The 24,422-nt window shown below is 39.3% G+C and overlaps 1 protein-coding gene across 1 annotated transcript in view; it reads right to left on the bottom strand.

The window, feature by feature from the left end:
* Window positions 1-4,422: 4,422 nt before the first annotated feature.
* Window positions 4,423-24,422, bottom strand: part of LOC140951856 (intermembrane lipid transfer protein VPS13C-like) — a 139,190-nt gene continuing 119,190 nt past the window's right edge. The window contains exons 92-115 of the mRNA XM_073401220.1: window positions 20,963-21,098; window positions 20,319-20,597; window positions 19,642-19,751; window positions 18,932-19,058; window positions 18,072-18,206; window positions 16,782-16,863; window positions 16,606-16,675; window positions 15,965-16,067; window positions 15,488-15,553; window positions 15,083-15,139; window positions 14,422-14,555; window positions 14,019-14,100; window positions 13,787-13,900; window positions 12,953-13,028; window positions 12,370-12,455; window positions 12,179-12,256; window positions 12,005-12,050; window positions 11,031-11,154; window positions 10,415-10,484; window positions 9,684-9,734; window positions 9,009-9,094; window positions 6,709-6,841; window positions 5,996-6,067; window positions 4,423-4,958 (exon numbers count right to left, since the gene is read on the bottom strand). Of these exons, the coding sequence (XP_073257321.1) occupies window positions 4,908-4,958; window positions 5,996-6,067; window positions 6,709-6,841; window positions 9,009-9,094; window positions 9,684-9,734; window positions 10,415-10,484; window positions 11,031-11,154; window positions 12,005-12,050; window positions 12,179-12,256; window positions 12,370-12,455; window positions 12,953-13,028; window positions 13,787-13,900; window positions 14,019-14,100; window positions 14,422-14,555; window positions 15,083-15,139; window positions 15,488-15,553; window positions 15,965-16,067; window positions 16,606-16,675; window positions 16,782-16,863; window positions 18,072-18,206; window positions 18,932-19,058; window positions 19,642-19,751; window positions 20,319-20,597; window positions 20,963-21,098 (2,368 nt within the window). The 3' untranslated portion in view covers window positions 4,423-4,907. The remainder of the gene's footprint in view (window positions 4,959-5,995; window positions 6,068-6,708; window positions 6,842-9,008; window positions 9,095-9,683; window positions 9,735-10,414; window positions 10,485-11,030; window positions 11,155-12,004; window positions 12,051-12,178; window positions 12,257-12,369; window positions 12,456-12,952; window positions 13,029-13,786; window positions 13,901-14,018; window positions 14,101-14,421; window positions 14,556-15,082; window positions 15,140-15,487; window positions 15,554-15,964; window positions 16,068-16,605; window positions 16,676-16,781; window positions 16,864-18,071; window positions 18,207-18,931; window positions 19,059-19,641; window positions 19,752-20,318; window positions 20,598-20,962; window positions 21,099-24,422) is intronic.

The raw sequence follows: 24,422 nt of genomic DNA, 5'->3' as shown, positions 1-24,422 counted from the left end.
ACTACGTAAAAAGCTCTATCAATATAAACGAAGGGCAGCACCCCACACCAAAAGAGAAAATCAAGCTTATTTCCGAAACTCGTCCTATGTCACATAAAAATTTCAAAAATACTATTTTAAATGTTGATATGCAAGGTTACTAAGGAAGGTTTTATTCCTAATTGAATACTTCGACTCCCACGAGGGCATAAGGCAACGTAGTATAAACTATTATCACGCGAAACAGCAGGTTTTACGGCGTGAAGTTAGCATAAATAGCTGCGTTTTGGCCAAACCAAGCACTTTATCATTGAAAGGCAAGGAGAGGAGGAATAGTATCTTTACTCGTTAAGGTAGAACACAACACATAAGAGGCGATTCTTTCTCAATTTACTCATTGTCCTTTGGCCTTGTAAGTATGCCTTGAAGGAAATTTAATAGTCTCTATTCTTTCCACATTTTTATCACAAGATCTACAAGATGAAGATTTATTCTATAATACTTATTGGCGCTGCATTTTTGGTGTTCGCGTTCCCAGCTGGAAAGAGGTAAGATATGAAAAATGGTTTACCGTGAATTACAGTCCGGCGCAAAAACTTACTTAAGTCATTTCGTATTTGACCTGTTCAAGTAATTTTATATGCCGTTAGAAACTTTTGAAAGTTTGGACCGATTTACTTTTACCGGATTCTTTTTAAAGAGCATGTACGTAGAATACAAGCTCGCGCATATTTTCCTCTTTTTAGTATAAAAAGAGAAGTGATTTATTTCTATAACAGTATTGAAATATATTTAAGTTTTTAGGTTTAAACTTATCTGTAGTTTCAAATAAAGCGTTTATACACGTTTATACTTGTTTAAGCGTCGAATTTAAGGCTCGCCATATTGAAATGAATAAAATGCAGTACACCATTGGGGTCTAATTTAGCTATCTTATTAGTAAGGGCAAATACATTCCAGTTTTCCGGAGCCGACTTGGACTAAGGGGCTCAAAGGACTGAGTCCGAAATTAAGCTGAAATAGACATTTCCTAGCGATGTTTTGGATCAAAGTGCGCTTAAAAGGCTCTAGAAAAGGTTGAATCAAATTGATGATTTTTTTTTGTCTACAGAACTAAATCAGCATTTAAAGGTTGAAACAGATCTTTTATTAAACGCAAAAGCTGACAAAATGTAAAATGTTACTTTAATAATTTCTTAGTCAAGACTTTGAAGATGCTCAGCATATAGAAGAAGATATGGCTGCCCAGCCCCCTTTTATTTATCGTCCTTATCGTCGTCAAGCCATAAATAACAGACAATTTGGTTTTAATCTTGGTATCGGCGACAAAGACAATGGAGTTAATGTCGGCGTCGATAAAGACAAGGGTGTCGATGTTGGCGTTACAGTTGGTGGCAAGAAGATAGGTATTGGGGCTGGGAAAACAGGCGCGAATGTCCAAGTTCCTTTGTAAGTTTCTCGGATCTTGTTTAATTGATATCTATGCAAATGATTATCAATCAATGGTCTGCCCAACTCTTCTTATCTGTCATTCAAAATATTCCGCCGTTTCACTGATTGGGTTAAATGGCCCCAGCTACTTTTTCACAGCCAGCTGGCCTTCAAAGATGGGAACAATGCATCATCAATACGATTAATAAAAAAAACTCAGAGAAAAGTGAGGAATTCGCTAAAGTTAATTTCAAGTTGTTTATCTGAGTCTCTAAGGTCTAAAAAAAGGAAAGGTGCGGAGCGTTATTGGAACTATGATTGCTTTTTTACGGGCTTTTTACTGCCTGTGGTACGCCCAGTCATAAATTCTTTTACGTCGCTCGTCTCCGTCAAAAAGCAGTGTTAAATTATTTGATTTTGCTTTCGTTACAAGTATCCTTTAGAATAAACGACAAAGTTTGCCTTTAATCGCGAATTATCACAGAAACAGGTTGATTACTTTGAACTCACCACAGTAAGAACTACCTGATAAGTGGGCTTTTAAGGTAACTACATTTAAATAATGATAACTGTTTTCTTTTTAGTTGGAAGTAAAAAAACAAGTCAAGCAAGGCCAGAACAAGCATATAGCATAGTGAAAGTAAAATAAATGATTTTAAGCCGACTTAACCTGAAGTTCAGAGGCTTTTAACTATGAACTAAATAAAGTAGAATTGAAATAAATAAAAATGTAAGTAAGTCAATTGCTGCATTTTAAAAATTGCTTGGCAAATCAATAAAAGATGGTTGATTAGCAAGTCTGTTTATTGTATATCTAGGGGAGGAGAAGTGCTGGTGCATGAGAAAGATTTATAAGGGGTTCCAAGAAAACATGGGGATCTGTCCAGATCATATTCCTCAACCGGATCAAATGACCCATGCGGATCAAATTTCTAAATTCCATGATTCATTGTCTTATCCATCTTTTGAATTACGACAGTTTTGGGATCACACCATCCGGGACACCAAAACACTGCCCTAAATTAAGACTGGCCGGTTTCTTAGACCGTGTGGAGCAAGATTATCTGCAGAGGCAGGTGCAGGAAGAGCGCGGGACGAAGGCGCGAAAATAGTGGGAGGAAACCAATGGAGACGTTTATTTATCAGCAAGCGGCAGAAGTATCTTTCTTTGATTAGTTTGTATGAACGCAAGTGCTTCCTCCTTTGGAGCTCGTACGTCACATCGTTGACCATACTACCTAATTAACTCGTTGTAAACTATTTCCCACTCGCGTTCGCTATCAGCTGTGATTAGAAAGTCGTTGAGATAAGCTCATACAGTTCGAAATCCACGCCGAGTCATCATTCTGGTTGTAGAATGTGTTCCCCTGTGAAACATTTCCGGTGATTTAAGGCACCAAATGGCAGTTTACAGTAGCACGTGTAACTTGTGTGATTCCTTCCGCTAAATTTCCAAGCGATTCCTATAGCGTTGTAATTGGAAGGGCGAATGGGTACATGACGATAAGCACTCCTAAGGTCTATCTTTGCAAGACATGCGTTAGGCTTGATAAGCGATACCGCTTTGTCACGAGTTACGTAAGAAAAATGTTACCTAGTTGCGTTGGAGTTTAAATTGTTATTCTAAGGGCGGCTGCAGTCGTGAATAAGACGAATTTTGTCACCGTAAGTTTTGGGGATGACCCCACAGCGCTTACAATTGTTGTTGTTTTTTTTTTGATGTGAACACAAAGTCTCGTCTTGTACATTAGCTCGCTAGGTATCTACTGCACATTACTAGGGGACTGATGTAAGGTCGAGCAAAAGTCATTGAATATCCCTAAGCGAATTAGCATGTGCATACTGTGGGTGAGGCTAGATACAATTAGGCACAATACGCAAACATCGGAAGCGACAATTAGGCCACTGACATCCTGTGGCGGAGTTGAACTGCCGGCAAATGGGTGGAGGTGCTTGTTGCGAGCGATTTCCTGCTAGGAATTTTGGCGGTGCTGGTTGGGAAGAACCCAAAGTTCGGCGTTTGATGACAAAGCGAGTATGCAAAAGTTGAGAGTCGCTTCCCCACCGAAAACGGTATTTATGCTGCAACTTTCATTGTCATACACGACCACTGACAAGGTGTGGATTTCGAAAAGCTCAGCAAACTTGACCGTGTACGATAAATAATCGGAAATACTAGAAGTGCCCGATAGTTTTCCTGTTGTTACCAGCTCCTGCATTATTCTCGAGTTTGCGGCTATCCACATAGGTAACGTGACATTTTCTAGCCTCACTTCGGCTTTGTTCGCCCTTATTATGATGCGAGCCCCACCCGTGTCACCAATCTCATGTTCGTCTTCAGGGCTCGCTAATGTACTAACACTAACAAGGTTTGGTATTGAAAGGGGCTTCCCACCTCTTTTGCTAGCGGCTGCTTTGGACGTGGCCGGCATGGTGCTCTTGGTCGCTCCCAGCGCCAGTAAAGGGTCTTCCAATGCGCTTATTCCTTCTATCTTTTCGAGAATTCCGTCGAGCCCTCCATCTTTCACAAGAGACTTAGCTGTTACGGGTGTAAAATCTGCGCCCTCTAGCTTCAAGGTAGTGGCCCCAGGCCCAGGGCCCAATCGCTTTGGCTAAGAGTTTTCATTAGACTCTGTGACCAGGACTAGAGCCTCGCTGGAGTCGAGGTCCTGCTTTGACAGGATTTCTACTGTCTCTTTCTTTAGACCATTGTTGTAGCATCAGAATTCAAACGTTGCCATTATGCAAAAAAATAAAATACAGACGCTTACACCTGCTGCTCGCTATAGCTGTAGTTCGCTCAGACCAACACAATGTCCGTTCAACTTGTGGTCGGCGCGGTTTAATATACAATAAATGGAAGGGCTTGGATAGTATTTCCGCCTATCGTTTTTAATAAAAACTAAAGAAGTGGGCTATCACTTAACTTAGCGCCTTGAAGCTCTTATTTTTCTTGCTTAGTTATGTGTCAGCCTGTTCAAAGTCCTTCACTTCAAATTTCATACAAAAATGGTACGTTCATTTTTGTGCTTTATTCAATCACGAGTCTGTTGTTTTGTAATTCAAGCTACAAAATAAGATAAGGGACACGGGCGGTTAACTCGTACTTCGCCTTACCTAATTATAGTATCTTTTATTAACAGGGTTGCAATAAATCAAGAATTACCTAAAAATTAAAAGTCTCGCAGAGTAAAAAAACAACAAAAGGTTGGCGAGTAAAAAATGGCAATTAGCTTTAAGTCATCCAACATAATTTTCACTGAATGACACCCGGCCATACATTGATATATTAATCCTTTTCTACACAGATGATTGTAGCTGACTTCAGTCAAGAAGAGAGACTGAGAAAAAGACTATCTTCGGAATTCAATTTCAAAAAATGTAACCTAACTAATTACGATGAATTCTTCAAGCCTAAAGCAATTGAAATAATATCAGCATAATTTAGCACTTTTCCATTGTTTCTGACCAGCAAAGTCAACCCAATGTTTTGATTTTTATTTTAAGCGAAACTGGCGTAGAACTCTGTCTATTTTCGACTTGAGAACCTACAGACAAAGAAGAAGAAGAAAAAAAAGAAAACAGTTAAACAAAGTAAAATTCGGAAGGCTATTATTAGACAGGATAACAATTTCATGAGTGACCATGTAAGGAATATAAAAACGTTTGGGCTAAACCGTATACAGACGTTGAAAACCCGACATTCGAAATCACTTTTGAAGGGGACGAAACTCCTTTCCTGTGGACGGTTCCTAACGAGCAACTGAGGAACTGCAAATCAGCTAGGTGAAGCTTGACCTTTGGTTGGTCCACATGAATTTACCGTAAATCCTCTATTAAGCCCCCCCCTCTCAAATAAGCCCCCTCCCTCTAATAAGCCCCCCCCCTTTTCAGAGGAAGAAGGTTAATAAGCCCCCCCTCTCTATTAAGCTCCCCTCCCCGCCCCTGTTTATTTTTCACTAATAAATGATAGCCTGTATCAATCAACCACGACTGTAAAACTTTGTGTGGACTGATCCAGGATGGTTTATTTACCAACTGGAAGATCGGATTTGATTCTGATCCTCAGCTGCATGGCCTAAAACTTCTTGTACTTGAGCTTTTCAACGTTGCAATCTGGTTCTTTATGGAGAACTGATACCATTGTCGTTTTTAAATTAAATAAGCCCCCCTTCTAAAATAAGCCCCCCGTCTCTATTAAGCCCCCCCTCAAATGGGCTTGAAATAAATAAGCCCCCCGGGGGGCTTAATAGAGGATTTACGGTAACTTAAAACAGCAGTTTCCCAGTCAGTTATGTCCCGACAAATGAAAGCCAGCAGATGGATAATGCCAAAGACCCCACTAGAACTGTAACGAAACGTGCAAAACCAACCGGTCTTTGAATAACTCTAGGAAAGTTTAATCCAATCCCCTCAGCTCTGTTAATCCAGAACTCCAAACATGAACGAGAAAAATACTAGCGGAGTAAAACTGCGCTAAATTAAGTACCAATCTTAGGAAAGAAAAAACAAATTACTATCGTTTTCCTGCACGACGAATAAAACAAAACCTAGTAAAATTTCGGCGGTCTACCGTCCTTCCTACCTCAAGGTCTGTCTTGTTGGTGGAAGCGATCTCAAGTTCTTGAGCCGCAGGATCAATGATTTTTTTCGCATCCTAAGAAAAACAGAGAATCAAAATCATAAAGGAAACGGAACTGTTCCAAAAACAAGCGTTTTAGAGAGTCTTTTAGAGATTTCTAAGTGTTTGTGATAACCAGTTATAAGACGACAATTATAACTAGTTCTGCAATTCGGTGTGTCAGTGACACGTAAAAGCAAGCTATACTACCACCACCAGTACCAACACATTTTAGTGGTACCCTCCACCACCACCAGAAGTTTATTGCTTCCCTTCATCACCACCATTACCATTACCAGCGCAACCACAACCTTCTATTGTTTCCCTCCACGACCACGACTATATCACGTTTCTATTGCTACCCACCACCACCACACCACCACCACCACCACATTTCTATTGTTACCCTCCTCCACCACCATTATATTACCACCACATTTCTATTGTTGTCCCCCCACTTCCTCCACCTAAACTTTATCGACCCTTCATCGACCCTACATCGACCTTTCGTTTCAACACTGTGCAGCTTATTAGATTTGGATGAGAATTTTGAGTGACAGCAATAAAAAATGTTCCTTTTCATTATGATCTTACTTCTTATCGTCTCGTGACCCTTTCACTTTAGTGTCAACTTTTGAATGTTCTTACTGTATGTCATTAACCGTGGAAACATTTACCTTTCGAGATTCCTGCGTGATGATAAGTACATTTCCCCTGATAGAAGGAAATCCAGCAATGTTCTCATACAAGCATTTCCATCTGACTTTCCACCCTTGCCAGAAGTTCCCTTGATAGAGATTGAATATCCTCCTGCATACGGAAAAAAATATCGTTTTCCACAGAACGTCACTGAGAATTATACTCTGAACGATGTTGGATACCTGGGGGAGTGGATGTGGGTGTAAAATAAGGGCGCTTCGCGGAAGCACCCAGGGGAATCGGAACCCTTGGGACGTTTTGAGATTGATGTCGTCGGCAATGCGATAAACATTGTTCTGATTGGCAATTTAAGGCCGTCAATACTTACTATCTTCCTGTCTTTCCTGTTTGGAGCCAAAGGAATATAATTTAGCGATTCTTTTTGGGAACAGCATGTTTTAGACGAGCGTGTTTTCAGTTTAAGAGATTCTACCTTATCACCTAAACTAACTCTAGGTCAGCCTCAGTGCATATAGTCTGCCCCACAGCCGCTCTTTGTATCATCACGCAACGCTCCTCCCACAAACAATGATGAGAACCGAACCACATTCCTTTACCTTTGTGTTTGTGGTCTAACGAACAAACCAACCGTGTATAAGAAACGTGACAATACGTGAGCCGCGGAGCGCTAGGAAGCGAACATGCTTCTCATATTTCGACAAATCAATCAATCGTCGCTGAATTTGGATAGGCTTTGTGTCTAAAATCAACGAAAATGTTAACTTGCAGAAACGTTTGTTTTAAGTGGTTAAAGTTCCAAGTAATACATGTAGGCCTACACGACTCTCACTAACAGCGGTTGGTTCTTTTTACCGTGCATATTTATGATGAATTTCCTGTTTGTGGGGAGGAGCGTTGCGTGACGACACAAAGAACGGCTTTGAACCAGACTACAGTGTATAACAATAACGGAAGGAATTCTTTCTTTATCTTAATAATGATTTAAATTACTACAAAGGAAGTCCCATGCAGAGTAAATTTTTCTCGCGTTTCGAAACTGTTTTTTTCCGCCGAAAATCAATGAATCAATACTAGAAATACACATTATTATATAAATACCAATGAGATACCAGGTGAGCTTTCGCGCGAAAACATGATATCTTCACACGTGAAATTCACATGTGAAAATATCACCGTTGCTATGGCTACATAATAAATCGCGCCTTTCGCAGGAAAAAACTGTTACAGTGAAATGGTTTGGTATTTCATTGGTGTTTATATAATAAGTTGAACATTACATGGCCGCCTCATTTTGAAATTATTTCACTCGTTCGCTGCGCTCACTCGTGAAATATTTTTCAACACTCGGAGAGAAATTTCGTATCTCCGCGCGGCCATGTAATATCCTCTATATCTGCACTGAACACGAAACCATATCAAAATCGAATCCTACTATAGATCGTTTTCACTGTCACGCAACAAAAAAAAAAATTGGAAACCGTCCAGTGGAAGAAGCCGAGAAAATGACATGTTACAAAAGACTAATATATAAACAATTTGTCCAAGTCTCAGGTCTTTGTGGCCCACAGTTTCTGAGTTATTTGCCGAAACGTTTCACGCACCCTTGTAGAGCTTTGTATGGAGACGCCATATTGGTGTACCGTTTTGGTCCACCAATATGGCCGCCGGAAATCAACAAAACATCTGGAGTTCACTTTTTCTATAAAAGCTCTTTCTTTTCACTCGAGAACCAGCCTACGTGCACATAAACATATCTTGTAATACTTGAAATGGTTATACTGCTGAAAATGAAGAGGAGAGACTTTTTTCAACGAGACAGCATTCCTATTTTGGTGTCACGCACTGTGAAAACTCGGAAGTTCGTATTGCTGTATTTTCGAAATGAAACATGCTACGGGAATGGAAACTTGAACAAAGATTTATTTTTTGTTTATCTTCAACTTAGTCTAAATAAGAATTCGTAAAACCTCGCTGTTTTGACTTAACAGTTTGATGACGTCACTTTGAAAACCATCTATATAAACATCAATGAAATACCAGGTGAGCTTTCCCGCGAAAACATGATATCTTCACACGTGGAAATAACATGTTATTTTCACATGTGAAAAGATCACCGTTACTATGGCTACATAATCAATCGCGCCTTTCGTAGCAAAAAAATAATAAAGTGCTGCCCTCACTCGTGAAATATTTTTTCAACACGAGAAGAGAAATGTTGTATCTCCAAGCGGCCACTTAATATCCTCTATATCACCCTAATAGGCCGATTTCTTTAAAAGCTATGTATTCTTTATTCAGATTCTCATAGTTTTCAAACCTGTCAGTAAGGAGAATGACACTACTTGTGTCCTCACTCGTGACGCTCATGTAATCGACGTAAACATCATCAACTTGATCAAGGCTCTGAAAAGAATGTTTCATTGAGTCTATAAAATAGTTAATCGTACTCAAAGTTATTAAAGTTATCCCTTATATGCATTGTGCATCCTTACTGTCCATAACTCACACCTGATTAGCGCGGGCGAATCAAAATATGATGACTTTTGCCTTAACAGTACTACTCAGCATAAAGCACCGACGTGAAAATCAATTCTGTGCTTGAAGAACTTCGGAGAATTGTAAACTACAAATGCAAGAAAGAAATTGTCCGAAACGTATTCAAAGCATGTACTAGTAGATATAATCATAAAGGTGTTTAAAGAATCATTGCATATACACCACACCACTCTATTTCAAAAACCTCACTGCATATTCTTCCATCAAATTTCCTGTAAAAATGTATGTTACTTGCAGTGAGTGACCCGGATGGATGGGACTGGTAACTTGTAAAACTTTCATCTCTGTCTTCTCTCCTTTCTCCGGCTTACACTCGCTTTATTTAAATTAGTTCTAGGTTCCATATTCAATCCTTATGACGCGGCCGTTTGAGTGAAAAATTAGTTTCCTTTCAAACAAGGCATAAAACAAATTAAACATACAATGAAATTTTTACCTTTAAGATTCTATCTCCTTTAGCATCGTGCGCACAGAATGGCCTCAGTGGCTTATTGAAACAGAAGGAAACAAAGTAAATAATATACTTTTTCATACTTTTAATACGTAATAAAACAAAGTAAATGAAAAGTGAAGTGAGGCACTGTTTAAGAAGAGCATTCTTACCTCCTGCTTTTTTCAGCGATAATCAATTCATAAATTACACTCGCCTCATGCAGCGATAAAAAAGAATGTGTTAAAGGAGCTGCGTCACGCAATTTATCAACATTCAAACAGTGAAAACTGTCACCAGACTGAGTGGAACATAAAAATAACTGCTCAAAACATGAAGAGAAGGTACGAATAACCTAGCAAATTCAAAGGGAGGCACGGGTGGAAATCTTGAATAAGATTGCAACAGACTGAAATTGTGATTTTTGAAACCTTGTTAGCCTAACAGTTTTTCAAAGTTAATTCTTGTTGTTTGTAACGTTTGATATAATGCTTGGGAGACAAAGTTGTTTTACACGTAGCTCTGATATCGTCATTCACAAGTGATTTGTCAAGTTCCATGGCGAAAAAGGATGCGTAACTGGCATTACAAACAACATGAAGTAGTAAGACAGCCGTAACACGGCCCTTTTTATAATGAAAGAATCGACCAGTGAACATATAAATGAACGAAAGAGAGAACGGAAAAAATGAAAGAAGGAATAAATTAGCATATTATGAATGAATTAATGTCATTACCATGTTTGGAGCTGTGAAACGAGGAAGTCTCATACGATGTGCGATATCCTCACCATTGAGTTCCGCTGATCTGCAAAATAGAGTTACAGACAATCTATTGATTCGGCAACAGAACAGGTTTTTTATGACTGTCTACTGTAACACTGCTTCTTTTTAAACGTTTGTACCCAAACGCTATAATAAAATATTCGTACCGGAGTTTATCCTGCAAGGAATGAGAAGAAAATTTACAAGGACTTTGTAGCTACAATTTCAACATATTGCTGGCAAACATTCGCAAAACAACTTTTTCGATCAGTTAAGACACCAAACTTCGATAGATCATAATATCTCACGGAATTTTTAATAAATTCGCTTGTTCAAGTACGTCAGATCCTGGTAACCATGATAAAATTATAGTGTATCTTGAATGGCAGCCTACTTACTGTTCCAGCCTACACCTGTAGGTGAACGTCTCAATTACACCTAATCTAAGATACGCAAAGTGATTAAAGTTGGAATGACCCCCGCTGCGTTATTTAACTACGGAAATTATTTGTTTTTCAATATTAAAACAAAAGATGAAATTTGGCACATGAAGGCACCCTTTGTTATTAGAAGTGTGGAGAAGACCTACCTTCGCACGCCATCAAGGGTAAAGCTGACCATATCTATAACTCCTCCAGCTGGATGGGTGAGAACTCCCAGAAGCCCTTTTCCAATTCCCTTGAAAAATCCTTCGACGCCTTCGGAACGTGCACCTAATAAGAAAAAATTCAGGAAGGAAATGTCATTAGGCTAAAAATATTACCAAGAAGTCATAAAGATGAACATTTACTCTTTTTTTCAGAAGTTTGATAAAAGTTTTCAAAGCTACAAACCCCCATACAGATCTGCCGTCTATGTCACATTTATCACATATGGCGCTCATCAGTTCAGTCAACAACTTCGCATATTTGTCACTTCACCTTTCCTACGTTTCGCTGTTCATTTAATTAACACTGTGCATAGCCGTATGTCCCTCTTTTCACCAAACAAACAGGGACATGTCGGGGTGACGTTTAAAGGCGACAAAACCAGGGGTATGTAACAATGTCATGTAGCGAGGGACGGAAAACACCATGGAAAACACAGAAGAAAAAGGTGCGGAGACATGTTTAATGGCTGCGTTGCTTAGTGTAAGAACACTAACAATTTTCCCCAGTGCCTTTGATTGGCAGCTGAACTATTTGCAGGGATATGTTTCACAAACGTACACACGATGTTACCAAGCGTCTTGGAAACAATTTGCCCTCGCCACATGAAGTTTATTTTCGTGGGACATTTTGCAGCGATAAGTTTGCCCACAAATTACCTTGAAAAGTATTCATCCATATTTCTTTCTATTAAAACCAGGATCCAGGCTCTCCAAAACAGTCTGGAGTGGAAGAGACTGATCACCTTCTAGCAGAAAGCCAGAATGGAATGGCTATGCAGTCAAAATGAATAGTCGATAATGTTTTATTTTTCTGTATGCATCACCACAAAGGCCAACCTCTTTTAATTTCAAGTGTACAACACCTACCAGTGATGTCATATGTTATTCGGAGTAGGTTGAAATTTCTTCCATACCTTCTACGGGTTTCACCACTACTCCGGACACACCAAAGAAAAGACCCTGCAAAGAATTGAAGTCAAACACTAAATTTCAAGAAGACGCTGTTTGTTTGAGTATCAAGGCTCATTGTGAATATTATTGACACAACGTGTAAAAATAATTCAAAACAATTTTAACCTGACACTCACCATTAACAAACTCTTTCCACCCATGATGAGTCCTTCACCAATTCCGTGGGGCTCTCTGTGCATGCGCAAACGTCTCCTCTAGGAAGTAAAGTATACAAAACGTGTTGTCAATCTGTTAAGACAAAAGAGTTAGAATACGAAAAGGTATTACACCTGTAGTCTATTGGCAATGTGTTCGTTACGAAACTTACCATTTGAAAATTGGAATCAAATGTTAGCGTTGCTACTGCTTGACCAAGTGAGCCAGTGATCCTGGAGAACGCTCCAGCTGTACCTCCTTGGGATGAATACATAAATAAATGAGGCCCAGTCATGAATATTTTCAAAACAAGGATGCCCAAACGCTAAAATATAGTAGAGTTTGTGGTGGGCCAATTGTATAGGAAATAAAACTTCAATTCTAAATTGCAGAGCGCTGTGAAAACAGGAATTAGCTAAATGCGTTTTATTAGTTTCATTTCAATTTTAGACAATTTCTATGTCACTAAGGTTGATCATATGATGGTGAGGACGACGCCCACATTCTAAAACTGGTCATCGAACAGATACTTAAAATATGACGCTAGAAATGCCAGCACTTTAATTGACTCGGAACAAATCACCTTTCCCTGATTAATCTATAACTTAGCGTAATGATATTTAATGTGTCTTGTAGCTGTTGATGTTTTTTGTTTTAAATGTTGTTGAAGACAAAACATACTACACCTAAAATAACCACTTCGTCACGAAAACCTCAAGTGATAGATGAGCATGGTATTGAAACGTTTTAATTACCTATCACGTGACCCAACAAACTCTTCACACCTCGGGCTACACCCTCTGCAAACTCACCAGGACCGGCTATGATACCCTGGGTAAAACACCAATAACATTACAAATTAAAAGGGATGTCCAATACTCATGGCTTGTTCAGGTCGGGAAAGTGGCGAAACAAGCGCTGCAACTCGTGCCAGTGGTGCAAGTTGTGAGGAAATGCTTACTATTTGTGCCATCAGTTGAAGTGATGAATGTCATAAAATTCAGGGAAATAATATAAAGTATCACTAGATAAACTACCCTTAGAAATTGACTGACAAGTTGAAGTGGTGCGGCTCGTACGGGTCCTGTATCTGTGAAACTGCATATATTTAGGGAAACACTTGGAATTTCTGTGGCGAGTTGCGTAGAGTTGCAATTTGAACGAGTAGTACAACTGGGGAAACTCTGTATCATAAGCGACAGGGTTGTAGAGAGGAGGCCCATTTCAACTGACACCACTCGTACGAGTTGTGCAATTGGTGGAATTTTGTATCGTTAGGGACACTTAGAATTTGTGTGGGGCCCATTTCGACTCATAGGAGTTGTTTAACTGTGGAAACTGTATGTCAGAGAGGCGGTCCCTATCAAGTGGTAGGACTTGTGGGAGTCGAACCACTGGTTAATTAGGGACACTCTGTATTAGGACACTGATGGTAGGAGACTTAGCCCGTAGTTTATGTCCTTACGTTGCAAATTGAGATGTCGGCAATTTTTGGCGTCCGTCACTGTCGCCGAGTTTTGAAGAAAGTTAATGTCATGTTTGTCTTGTGAAAGATTTTTCTAAAAAAAATCTAGTCTCAATCATCTTACCTGATAAGGCTCATAGAAAAAGTCTCTCACTCCTTCGCCAATCCCGTGAATCAAAGCGTAAGGGTTACCAAGAACATCAAGGCCCAGTACAAGCACATACACCTGACGAACACCCTACAAGATGGAAACATTTAACAACATGAGAATCGCGATGGGAAGTGACTCACAATAATTCTACACGAAACAAAGGAGGAACTTTCCTCCTTTCGCGATAGAAGAAAAAAAGGATAACCTGCATAGTGTAATGCCGACGGATCTGCGTAATAAGATTTTCTTGTGTTAAAAATACACTGATGCGTTCAAAGCAAGCAAGCCTGAAAAGACAATTAAACAAGAGTTATAAGAAGCATGGCGGGTAGAATTACATTAAGAAAAGATAACATTCCATAAGTAGCGTTCGATTGTACGAGTAGGGTCTGTTGACTACACACACTACTCAAATAACGAATTTTGAAGCTATAGCTGACAAAACGATAAGGCAATCGTATCCTTCGGTAGTTTTGTATCTAGACCCCTTTTCCAAGAGTATGCCAATGAACTAATTCACTTGTAGAAATAACATCTTCTAACAGCATTTCTTGCCTGGTTATGTAGTAATCGTTGATCATTAAGGTCAACAAGAAATTTTTTCGTACTTTAGTTCAGCATCATTTATATCTGTCAAAGTCGCTCCAATTGAATCGATGAAGAAGTCCAATAAATCCTGCGCAAAAGCTTGCTCCTCGTCTTCCTCGTCCAACGCGGATACCAAGGAAAAACTTAGATTAATCTGAATAAAAATAAAAACCCGATAAGTATGACGGCTTTATTACCAATGACAACGGCAACATCTACAGAAGGAAAACGCAATGTGGTAGACAGCAAATGACCGCAGTGCAAAAGTGATAGCGGACGTAAACTTTAAATCTACCAGAAAATAAAGAAGTGGGCCTAACACTGCACAAACTGATTCACAGACTTAGAAACACGGGTAGAGACCGCAACGATTCAGAATTATTGGCTGATGGTTTTGGTTTTATCTGCTTGCCCTTTGGTTTTCACGACAGACCTGCAACTTTTCATAGTTTTACTCTGCCAATAAAGTCGAAGAAAGTGGAAAGAAATGCAAGACAACGGGTTGTTCGTATTTTTGTCCTTCAAAACGAGGCCAAAGAGTAAAGGCTACGGCACTAGCAATATTTCGCCATTTGGTCACCGTTGCAGTACCATAAGGAAGGGTACGCCATCATTTATATTTTGAATAAAACTATTTTGACCTTTTCCTTAAGTCAAAGCAAGAGAGCATTAAAAACACACCTTGAGTGGTGACAAATGAAAGTACTCCAAGAATACCCTCTGAGTCTCCAAGGCAGCCTGAAACAGAAACAATATATTATTCAACTAACGATAGAGGTTTTGGATATCGGTTAAAACAATAAAAAATGTATACTGCTAAATCAAATACAATCAGTTCAACTATTAAAGGAAAATAACACACCAACAATGATACAAACAAAATGACTTTTGAAAGTCCGTATTCTAAGCTGACGTTCTTCTCAACTGCGCCAGAACTTTTGGGTGACACAGATTTTTAAAACGCCAAGTGGAAGACGCAGTGCATTATAAATCGCCTGAGATAGATGGAAAGAAGTAGAAAGTAAAAAGTAGCAGTATAAACATAAAGACTGACATCAGTTAACACTTTTGAAAAGGAATACAAACTTTTACAGCCTCTGTTTTTCTCAGCGGCACCGCAACTCTTTTTATGTCCTCTTCAAAATATGTTTCCTAATGCGGAAACCGAAAAAGTGTCAATTACTTGAAGCTTAAAAGCTTAAATAATTGGACCAAAGTGTGATAAAAGTTCCATCCGAAATAACATTTTGACCCCAGGCGTAACAAAGGTCCTGTAATTACTAAATGTAAACACAATTCTTTGATTCTCTGCAAATTGCAGAAACTAGGTCTGTTTTAATCGTGGATTACTGAGTGCCCTACAGTAATGTAAATATACATTACTCAAATTTCTCAGTTATACTGTTTATGAAATAACAAGAATTAATAGGAGCTACCGCTCCGGTTTTGTACTTATTCCCCTCTGTAACAAGCCCACACTGGCCCCGGATCTCACAAATAACTGCACAAAATAACCCTTCGGTGGCTTATGGGAGAGATAACGGTATTTATTTTCTACTAGACCTCTTCAAGCAGCTTCTTCTGTTGACTAAAAAAACCGGCCATAGAAATCAGAAATCCTTTGTCAACTTTAACATTCATCTCCTGGACCAATGCTTTGGCGTACCTGCGTACATGAAGGAAATTAAAAACAATAGGCTCATATAGCTATCAAGCCGCCTATATAGTACAGTCGAAGCTCTCGTAAGCGACCATCTCGGAAATTCGAAAAAGTGGTCTTCACTAGGGCTGGTCGCTTACGAAAATAAGCTCTCGTAAGCGACCCCATCGTAAAACAATAGAGGCTGGTCGCTTACCAGAGCTTCAGTAACTCATTAATAATTCGAAAAGAAAAAAAAACAAGAGAAGTCAATGCTAAATGAGTGTACACAGTGTATTTATGTCTGATATGGACACTGCTAAACTTAACGCCCAACTTTATAGACCATTAGCGCAGTGTGCAGTTTCATTTAATTGTAGATTTATATGAAAAAGATTCTGAGTGGTCGCTGAGTGGTCGCTTAAGAGTTTCTCATTACAAGGTTGAGTCACAGTAAAAAGAGGTTTCACAAAGGCGGTCGCAAGGGGAGCTTCGACTGCATTGGTTCATTAACCCATTTTTTAAACATTTTTTCCAAAAGTTGAATATAGTGGAAGCTGCTCACTTGATATGATGCACTCCCTCTTTTGGAACCTTGTGATAAATAACTGACATCTCAATGAAAGGCTTGAAACCTAGAAGAAAATTTTTTTTTTCAACTCGGTTAGCATTATCTTAAAACAAAGAATTCTGAACGCTGCTTTAATTTATGCAGTGTGAATAGTACCTGGCTTTACGTACCTGATCTTTGAATGACATAGGACGGCAGAGGAGATGGATAAAGGGCAACAGGAAACACAGTACCGATCTGCTGGTTGTCAATCTGGAAACAAAATTCACAGTTAAATATCGGTTTGTACATCAGGTTGGAGACACCTGAAGAACTCCAGTTATTTTCAACTCCTGGTACAGCTGTGGATACAGAGCCCTATTGACACGTACGACTGATTCACACGAACCAAACAAAACGAATAAACCTGGTGAATAAACCTGCCATTAGCTTCACTTTCCAAGGGCTCCAAAATAGTCGTCAACGACCACATTTTATGGGACTGTTTCGATAATAAGCAATAAGGTCAGGAACGGAGTGAGTTGCAAAGCTACGATGTGTGGTAAATATACCGTTACAGCTATTGTGTCTTTGGATCAAATGCTATTGTGTTACTATTCAGATAAAAACCTATTCACCAGTACTTTCACATGGTACTATTTATTTAGTATGTAGTTCTAACTGAATATGGTGTGACCATTCAAATGAAAACTTCTTCAGCAGCATTTTCACATTGTGCTATTTCTTTAGTATGAAGTTCTAACTTTTGCGTCTGTGGATGAAATCCTATGGTGTTACCATTCAAATAAAACCCCTTCAAAAGTACTTTCATAATGATACTATTTATTTAGTATGTAGTTCTAACTTTTGAGTCTGTGGATAAAATCCTATGATGTTACCATTCAAATAAAACCTCTTCAGCAGTACTTTCATATGGCAATAGTTATTTAGTATGTAGTTATAACTTTTAATTCTGTAGATGAAATCCTCCAGTGTTACCATTCTAATGAAACCTTTTCGGCGGTACTTTTGCATGGTACAAAATATTTACAAGTAGTACGTTGTTTTGACATTTAAAGTCTGTGGACGAAATATATGTTGAAGCCATTCAAATGAAAGCTCTTTTGCATGACTTTTATATGGGTCTTCCTTTGAAGACTGAGCATGAAAACCTATGGAGTCACCATTTACGTGAAACTTCTTTAGCATTACTTTTACATACTATATCCAACCTTTTAGGATTTTCCTTGACGGAAGCTGGATTTTCATTTATCATTGTGACTAAATTTTGCCTCAATTGGCCACTTTTAGGAGAGAGTGGATTAATCCGATGCTCAATTTTGACATTGTTCAACCCTCCCACACACTTTCATATTTCTACTGACAATCCGTTTCAAACCGTTAACAGACAGCTTTTTAACTGCGTATTATGATAACCAACATTTACCACTAACAACATTCACCACTTTATCACACTACACCTGAATTCGATGCATTTTACAGTAAAAGCTGTGGTAATGATCTGAGCTCGTGTAGTTGAGCCATAAAGCAGGTTCAAAAAGCCGACGAATGGCACCTCGTTGTGGACGAATCATTTTCATCGAGTTGAAGTCAACCTGTAGTGAAAAAAATAAATCTCAAAAAACTTGCAATCAGTACAATTTAGCGTTACGGCCAATAGTTGACCAAGATGTTCCGCACGCCTCCTGCCACAATGATACGCCCTTGAAAGCTCGCAGTCAAGTGTCCTCCTCATTGCGCAAATTATTGAATACAATTTCAACAATATCAGAGATGACCCACCATGACTTAAGTTGCAAGGGGATATACAAATTATTGGCCTGAATAAATGAGATAAGTCGTGCTTTAAGAGACAAAACATACAGGCAGTTTTTAATCAAATGCTTATTTTCTGTTGTGTTAGAGAGGGCGCTTTGCAAAGTTCATGGACGGAAAGACAACACCAGTCTTTCCTTTTAGTGGCCTGTCTTGGCTGTCTACAATAGCTTTGACAACTTCCCAAAGTTAAATTCTATAGTTCTATATCGAAGTGCAAATCAGTAACGGCTTATAGTGTTGCTAACGAAATCCTGGTATCCAAGCACAGCCACGATTTTAATACTCACCTTTCAATATTTGGTAAGCAAATGTCTTAGCACTACTTGAAACACGACACGCAGTGTTTCATCCACTGTCTAAACCTATTTTGGAACGATACATTGAGGGAACACTGGATTTTTGTAACTTTTAAAACTTTACGTATAGAAAGTTCGGTTGTGGTATCCATCTCTATGTAAGCAATCCCGGCACTTGTGATATTAGAGTAAACTTAAAACATTACCTTTCTATCTTCCAACTCGACTTCTGAAGCATTATTTCTCCACGCGTCTTCTAACCAAGAAGACAAAACTAAATTAAGGTTCTTCCAGCTTCCAGAGGATCTCTCAAGTTGCCAGATTGAAGAGGAGCTACACCAGAAAGAACAAAAAAAAGTAAAAAAAAAAAAAGACCAGACATAATTGTAACAGATCTCTATTTGAAGTATTTGGCGCCAGTACTGACACCTGTAAACCGATTGCCATAGACTGTGACAAATGGCAGTTGACTATTTATAATGGTGCTAAAAGGCTTTCGAGCCTAACAGCCTCAACGTGCTGGACAAAAGGAAAGGTCGAGCAAGGCATCCTCCATCCATTATTTTTGTCATCCTTTGTCCAAACTCTCTTCGAACTTTTGCTGCAAGGGCTAATGTTAGACATTTGTCTCAATCTACATTATATATACAGTCACCCACCCCCAGACCAACAAGTATAACCGTATATCATTGAAGTGTTAATTGTCGGCACGACAACGACAAACATCTTAACAAATGATCCTCAGAGATAACCCAATTACTGAGGAAAGCTCACACATTCAAGTTTAATTTATACCAAAAATTAATGCAAGTTTGCAATCTTAAGCATTAGTGAAATTTAGTCTCTACTGCAAGAGTGAGTGAGTATTTGTTGCTTTCAAAATTAAAATAAATTGCGAGAAACTTTGGTGACATACCTAGACAGGGTTATGTAAGCCATTTCATCAGGTTTGCTATTGACAAGAGATAAACCAACTCCATCCAACGACACGAACAATTCCATCTTTACAACTTCGTAATCACAACACTGGAACGTAAGAAACAGTTTATATACGCTTTTAAAACATTACGCTATGCAGGCTAGACCAGTTTAAGACTGAACGCTCTTAAGCTATACGCATATGGTGCAACAGTAGTGTGACTATGGTTAGGCAGTGGTGTGTCTATGGTGGCAGACGTAAGCACAGACAGGTGTATAAATATCCCAGGAAAGTATTGTGGCAAACTTTTAAATTACTTTTTTACTTAGTGGATTGCTAGACAGAGTTGGAAGCTCAATTTTAAATCATAGATTTGCGGGAGAGCAGCGTGCCCAAGTGTTCAAAGCGTCTGACTTACAATAGAAAGGCCCCTGGTTCAGTTTCGCTCGGGCAACTAGATGAATTTATTTGTTTTTTAATTGCCTCTTGTTCAACTTATCGGTCACAATCTACCTCCGGCCACAAGCAATTTTAATCAAGTGATGTTTGGTTGAGATTATTGTTTTTTAGTATTTGGGTGGGACACCCTTCATCTAGAAAGAAGGGTTTAGTGCATTAACCATAAGCGCTGTTCTTTTTGGATAGGTAAAATATTACATTAACATTTCACAAACCTTTCGGACCAGGCGAGAAAGATTCTCGTTATCTGCAAATATCAGCACTCTCTGAAGACCATCCATTACAGAAACCCAATGGATAGTTTTCTTGACACTGTGACCAGCTGGTCCATCGACATCGTCCCACGTACCCTGTTCCATTCCTTCTGGTACAGCTGTTGCAGACCCACACAGAACTCCACCACAGGTAATGTCTCTATCCTCAAGCTGCTTTCGTTCCTCTCTGATTGGTGGAGAAGTGTCATCAAGCTCCACTTGAATTTTACCAAAATCGTCCTGTTAAAAAACAATATTATACCACAACTCCTTGTTGTGCCAAACCTTAAATTCAACCTCGTGTCGGCAGTTGAATCAACAAAGAGAAAACAAAGCCTATAGGTTGGGATATTTTTTTAGACCCAATATTTACTAATCCTGATATCCACCAAAATGCTTCATATGAGGTTGAGGTACGATTAGATTGTCAAAGACAAACATTGGCAAAGCCTTCAAATGGCGATCCTGTGAATCTGATATTTATAAGACCTAGAACGCCAGTCCCAAGTCGCCGGTAGTCATGCATTTAGCCGAATTGTACTTGAAAATAGGAAATAACGTTTTCGTTTTTGACGTTTTCTTGGAAAAGTTGAACAAAACGTTACCTTATCAACCGGAGCTTCTATGGGTTTGTCTTTTCCTGTGTAAGGTTTCCAGAGCAGTTTTCGCACTCCCTGAGGGTCATCCCAGGTGTAAAGAATCATTTGCTTGGAATAAAGAACTGTGACCTGGCCCACGTCCCTACAGAAGTCCAAATGGCATTCAGTGTAAATATAAAGATTTCGGCAAACCTAGAAGCGGAGCTCCCACTCGAACAAAAAAAGTTGCAATTACAACACACTGGGAGATGGTCTTCCAAACTACGGAAGAAATCTTAACCTTAACGTTAGCATTCTTAAAAGATGAAAGGTTGTTTCAGCTCGAAATAAATGGATGCCGCTCCCAGTGAATTTTAACTCATTACCACTTAGCCGATTTTTCATTTCAGTAATTTTAAACCGGTCAGTGTAAAACGGAGACTGCGGACTGCAGACTGCAGACTGCGGACCAGGGGTAAAATGCAGACTGAGTGTAAAATGCAGACTGCAGACTGAGAGTAAAATGCAGGCTAGGGGTAAAATGCAGAATTAAGATCGAATGCAGACTCTTTAAACATTTGTGCTCCTTCTTCTCCACAAAGGTGAATTATAGCCTTAGAGCAGGCGTTTTATTGTATTGAATCATTTTTTGACTCGCCCCAACTCTCGGTCAGTCGAAAGTCCAAATCGATCGCACAGCAAAATACGCCTGCTTTGCAGGCTAGGTGATTAGCCAGCTGGTATCGGTTACACACCTTGTACACACCTTCCTTGTCGAAGTACATTGCACATTCGCCAGAAGTTTCAATGAACGTCCGAACAGCTTACGTCCGCCTACCTTGATTTGCAATACTTTCATAGAAGGTCATCCAAATTTCCTGCGGAACATCTTTCTTTGTTGTTGGAATGTTTTACTCCCATTTTTATCGCCATAATTCTTTCTGTACAGTATTTTGGGTCAGCAGCTTTTATTTAAGCGTAAACATCGTGTTGTACCAACTCACGGTCACGTGTATCGAAAACTGGAGCTTGAGGTCTCTCGGACAATGGATATAGAAAGTAAAGTCTATCTATTATCCATGCTCGGACGGAAAAAAAAAGGTTCAAGATTGCGATTATGTTTTTGGGTCGTCGACGAAGTTCCAGAGAGGAATGACTGGATTTGTGAAAGCAGATATATGCCGTCAAGTAAGTGTTTGTTGACTTGTATTTTGCGGGATTTTATTTGCCCTTAAACCCTTCCGCGACTACAGTTTATGCTCGGTCTGCATTTTACCCCAGTCTGCGTTTTACTCTCAGTCTGTAGTCTGCATTTTACACTCAGTCTGCATTTTACCCCTGGTCCGCAGTCTGCAGTCCGCAGTCCACAGTCTGCGTTTTACACTGACCGTTTTTTAAACACTGTCAGTCTTGTGACACACAAGCTTTGATAAAACCACTTTTTCTCAACTTAGCATTAATTGTATTGCAAATTTTCAAATAACAAGAAAAAAAGCAATCACTATGTTGTTTACATGAGCGGGCGTCTATGCAACAAAACCGTAGGAAGACAATGCGTACGTGTGTTACTTCACACAATGTGAAAGTGATGAACAAAAAAGTAATGTATTTAACACGCGAAGCTTACTTGATTAGCCCCGCAACAGTTACGGCAAATTTATAAGATAGATAATTACGCTTACAAGATATCGTTGAGCAAGGTACAGCTGTGTAACCTAACAAAAAGCGAAGTAGTAATACAAAAAATAGTGACTGGAATCCAGCAGGGTTTACTCACTTGTCCCTACATTTTACAACAAATTTTAAACACAAAGAGCTGGAATTCAGCTACAATAGATGGAAAAGTGAAAATACTAGTCCGGACAAAGAAAAATCAGTGAAAGCAAACCTTCTGTAATAGCGGAGCTCCTCGCGCGCGAAGCGCGCGCAGAGCGGAGCACCATGGGTAATAAAATTTGGTAAACTATCCATCTGAGAAAATTTGGTTATGACGTAGCGTACGCCCGCCCACCCGTACACACGCTTCATGTAAGCCGATGTCAAATGTCACAATAGATCTTGCACAACTTGACTAGCCTCTTAGTTATGTAAGCTATCCGTATGAGTACGATTAGATTGACAGCTGTCAAAATTAGGCATCCGCTGACAATTATCACATGACTATCTCGCGGGCTCAGGTGAAAGACCAGTCGTTTTGCCCCTACATATAAGCTGATATAATATGTCACACTTACCAATTCAAGATACTCACACTCGTAGTCTGTTAATTCGAATATTCGCCATTTTTAATTGACAGCTGTCAAACTAGAGTATACGCTGACCATCATCATCTGAGTGTATCGCGGGCTCATTTGTCTATCTATTGAGGTCACATAGTGTTTAAAGTTTTGCGCTGGTATTTTATTTTATCACGGGCTCAATTCGAAGTCCCATAGCTTAGAAAATCGATCCATTTTAGAAAATTCGGCAATCACGTGACCGTACACCGACCACCCGACCTTCCGTCCGTCCGCACCACAGGTATACCAATGTTTAATCTCACACTTTCTAGCTAGTTTGGGAGCCTGCAACCTGATATTGTACATCCATGTTTTGATTAATTGACAGCTGTCAAAATAGTGTTTCTGCTGACCAGTATGGCCTGACCCTATCGCGGGCTCAAGTATCGACCCACTGAGTTCAAGTGTTTTTTTAACGTATCCGCTGACAGGTTGCTACTTTTCAATTATCGCAGGCTCAAGTTCAATTTTTTTAAAAAGCATATGAAATAAGTCGAGTTCATGAGCCGCACTTTTAAAATGTTGATTTCGAACTGACCTCGGACGCGAAAATTCAACCGGCTTTTACATTTACATGCGGGGAAGGCAATCACTTTTGACTTTTCTCACTGTCACGCGTTGATCACGCTCTACGTCCAATTTTTATGTTCTGATTGGTCAAAATTTGACAGCTGAGTTCATGCGGATAATTTATGCAGCGTCTGGAAACTTGCTTACTGATAGCTGAAGCTGACAGAGTTTTGTGTCATCTTGTGATGTTTTAAACTGGCTTTTTCTACTTGGTGTACAAAATGAAATACAGCTGCTATCAAGATTGTTCTGTAATTCGTGGCTGGTTTGTTTATTGCGCTTTTTGTTGACAAATGCACGGCCTGTCAAAGTCATTGGAAATCCGATTTCGGATGGCATCGTTTTTCAAAAATGAACTTACTCACTTGCCCTTGCTTGAAGCGTAAGAGGGTTGAAAATTCTGGAACACTTGATGACCTTCAGAAGCAGCATCTCGACTGGTAAGCCTGAGAAATTGTTGTCTTTGATGTGTTTTTTTTTTTTCGGTTTCCTGAAGTCGAGCGTATGGTTTATGCGGCTTAAGTTTATACACGAGCAATGATCTAACCTACAATAGTATCAGGTTTAAAAAGCCTTTAGACATTTTTTGACCGCAAATTCAAAGAAAATGTTCCGAAGATCATTTAGTTATGATTTTG

The sequence above is a fragment of the Porites lutea genome, chromosome 1, assembly GCF_958299795.1.
Source record: "Porites lutea chromosome 1, jaPorLute2.1, whole genome shotgun sequence".
NCBI lineage: Eukaryota > Metazoa > Cnidaria > Anthozoa > Scleractinia > Poritidae > Porites > Porites lutea.
The sequence above is the reverse complement of the archived record's forward strand: the minus strand, read 5'-3'. Positions and strand labels throughout refer to the sequence as shown.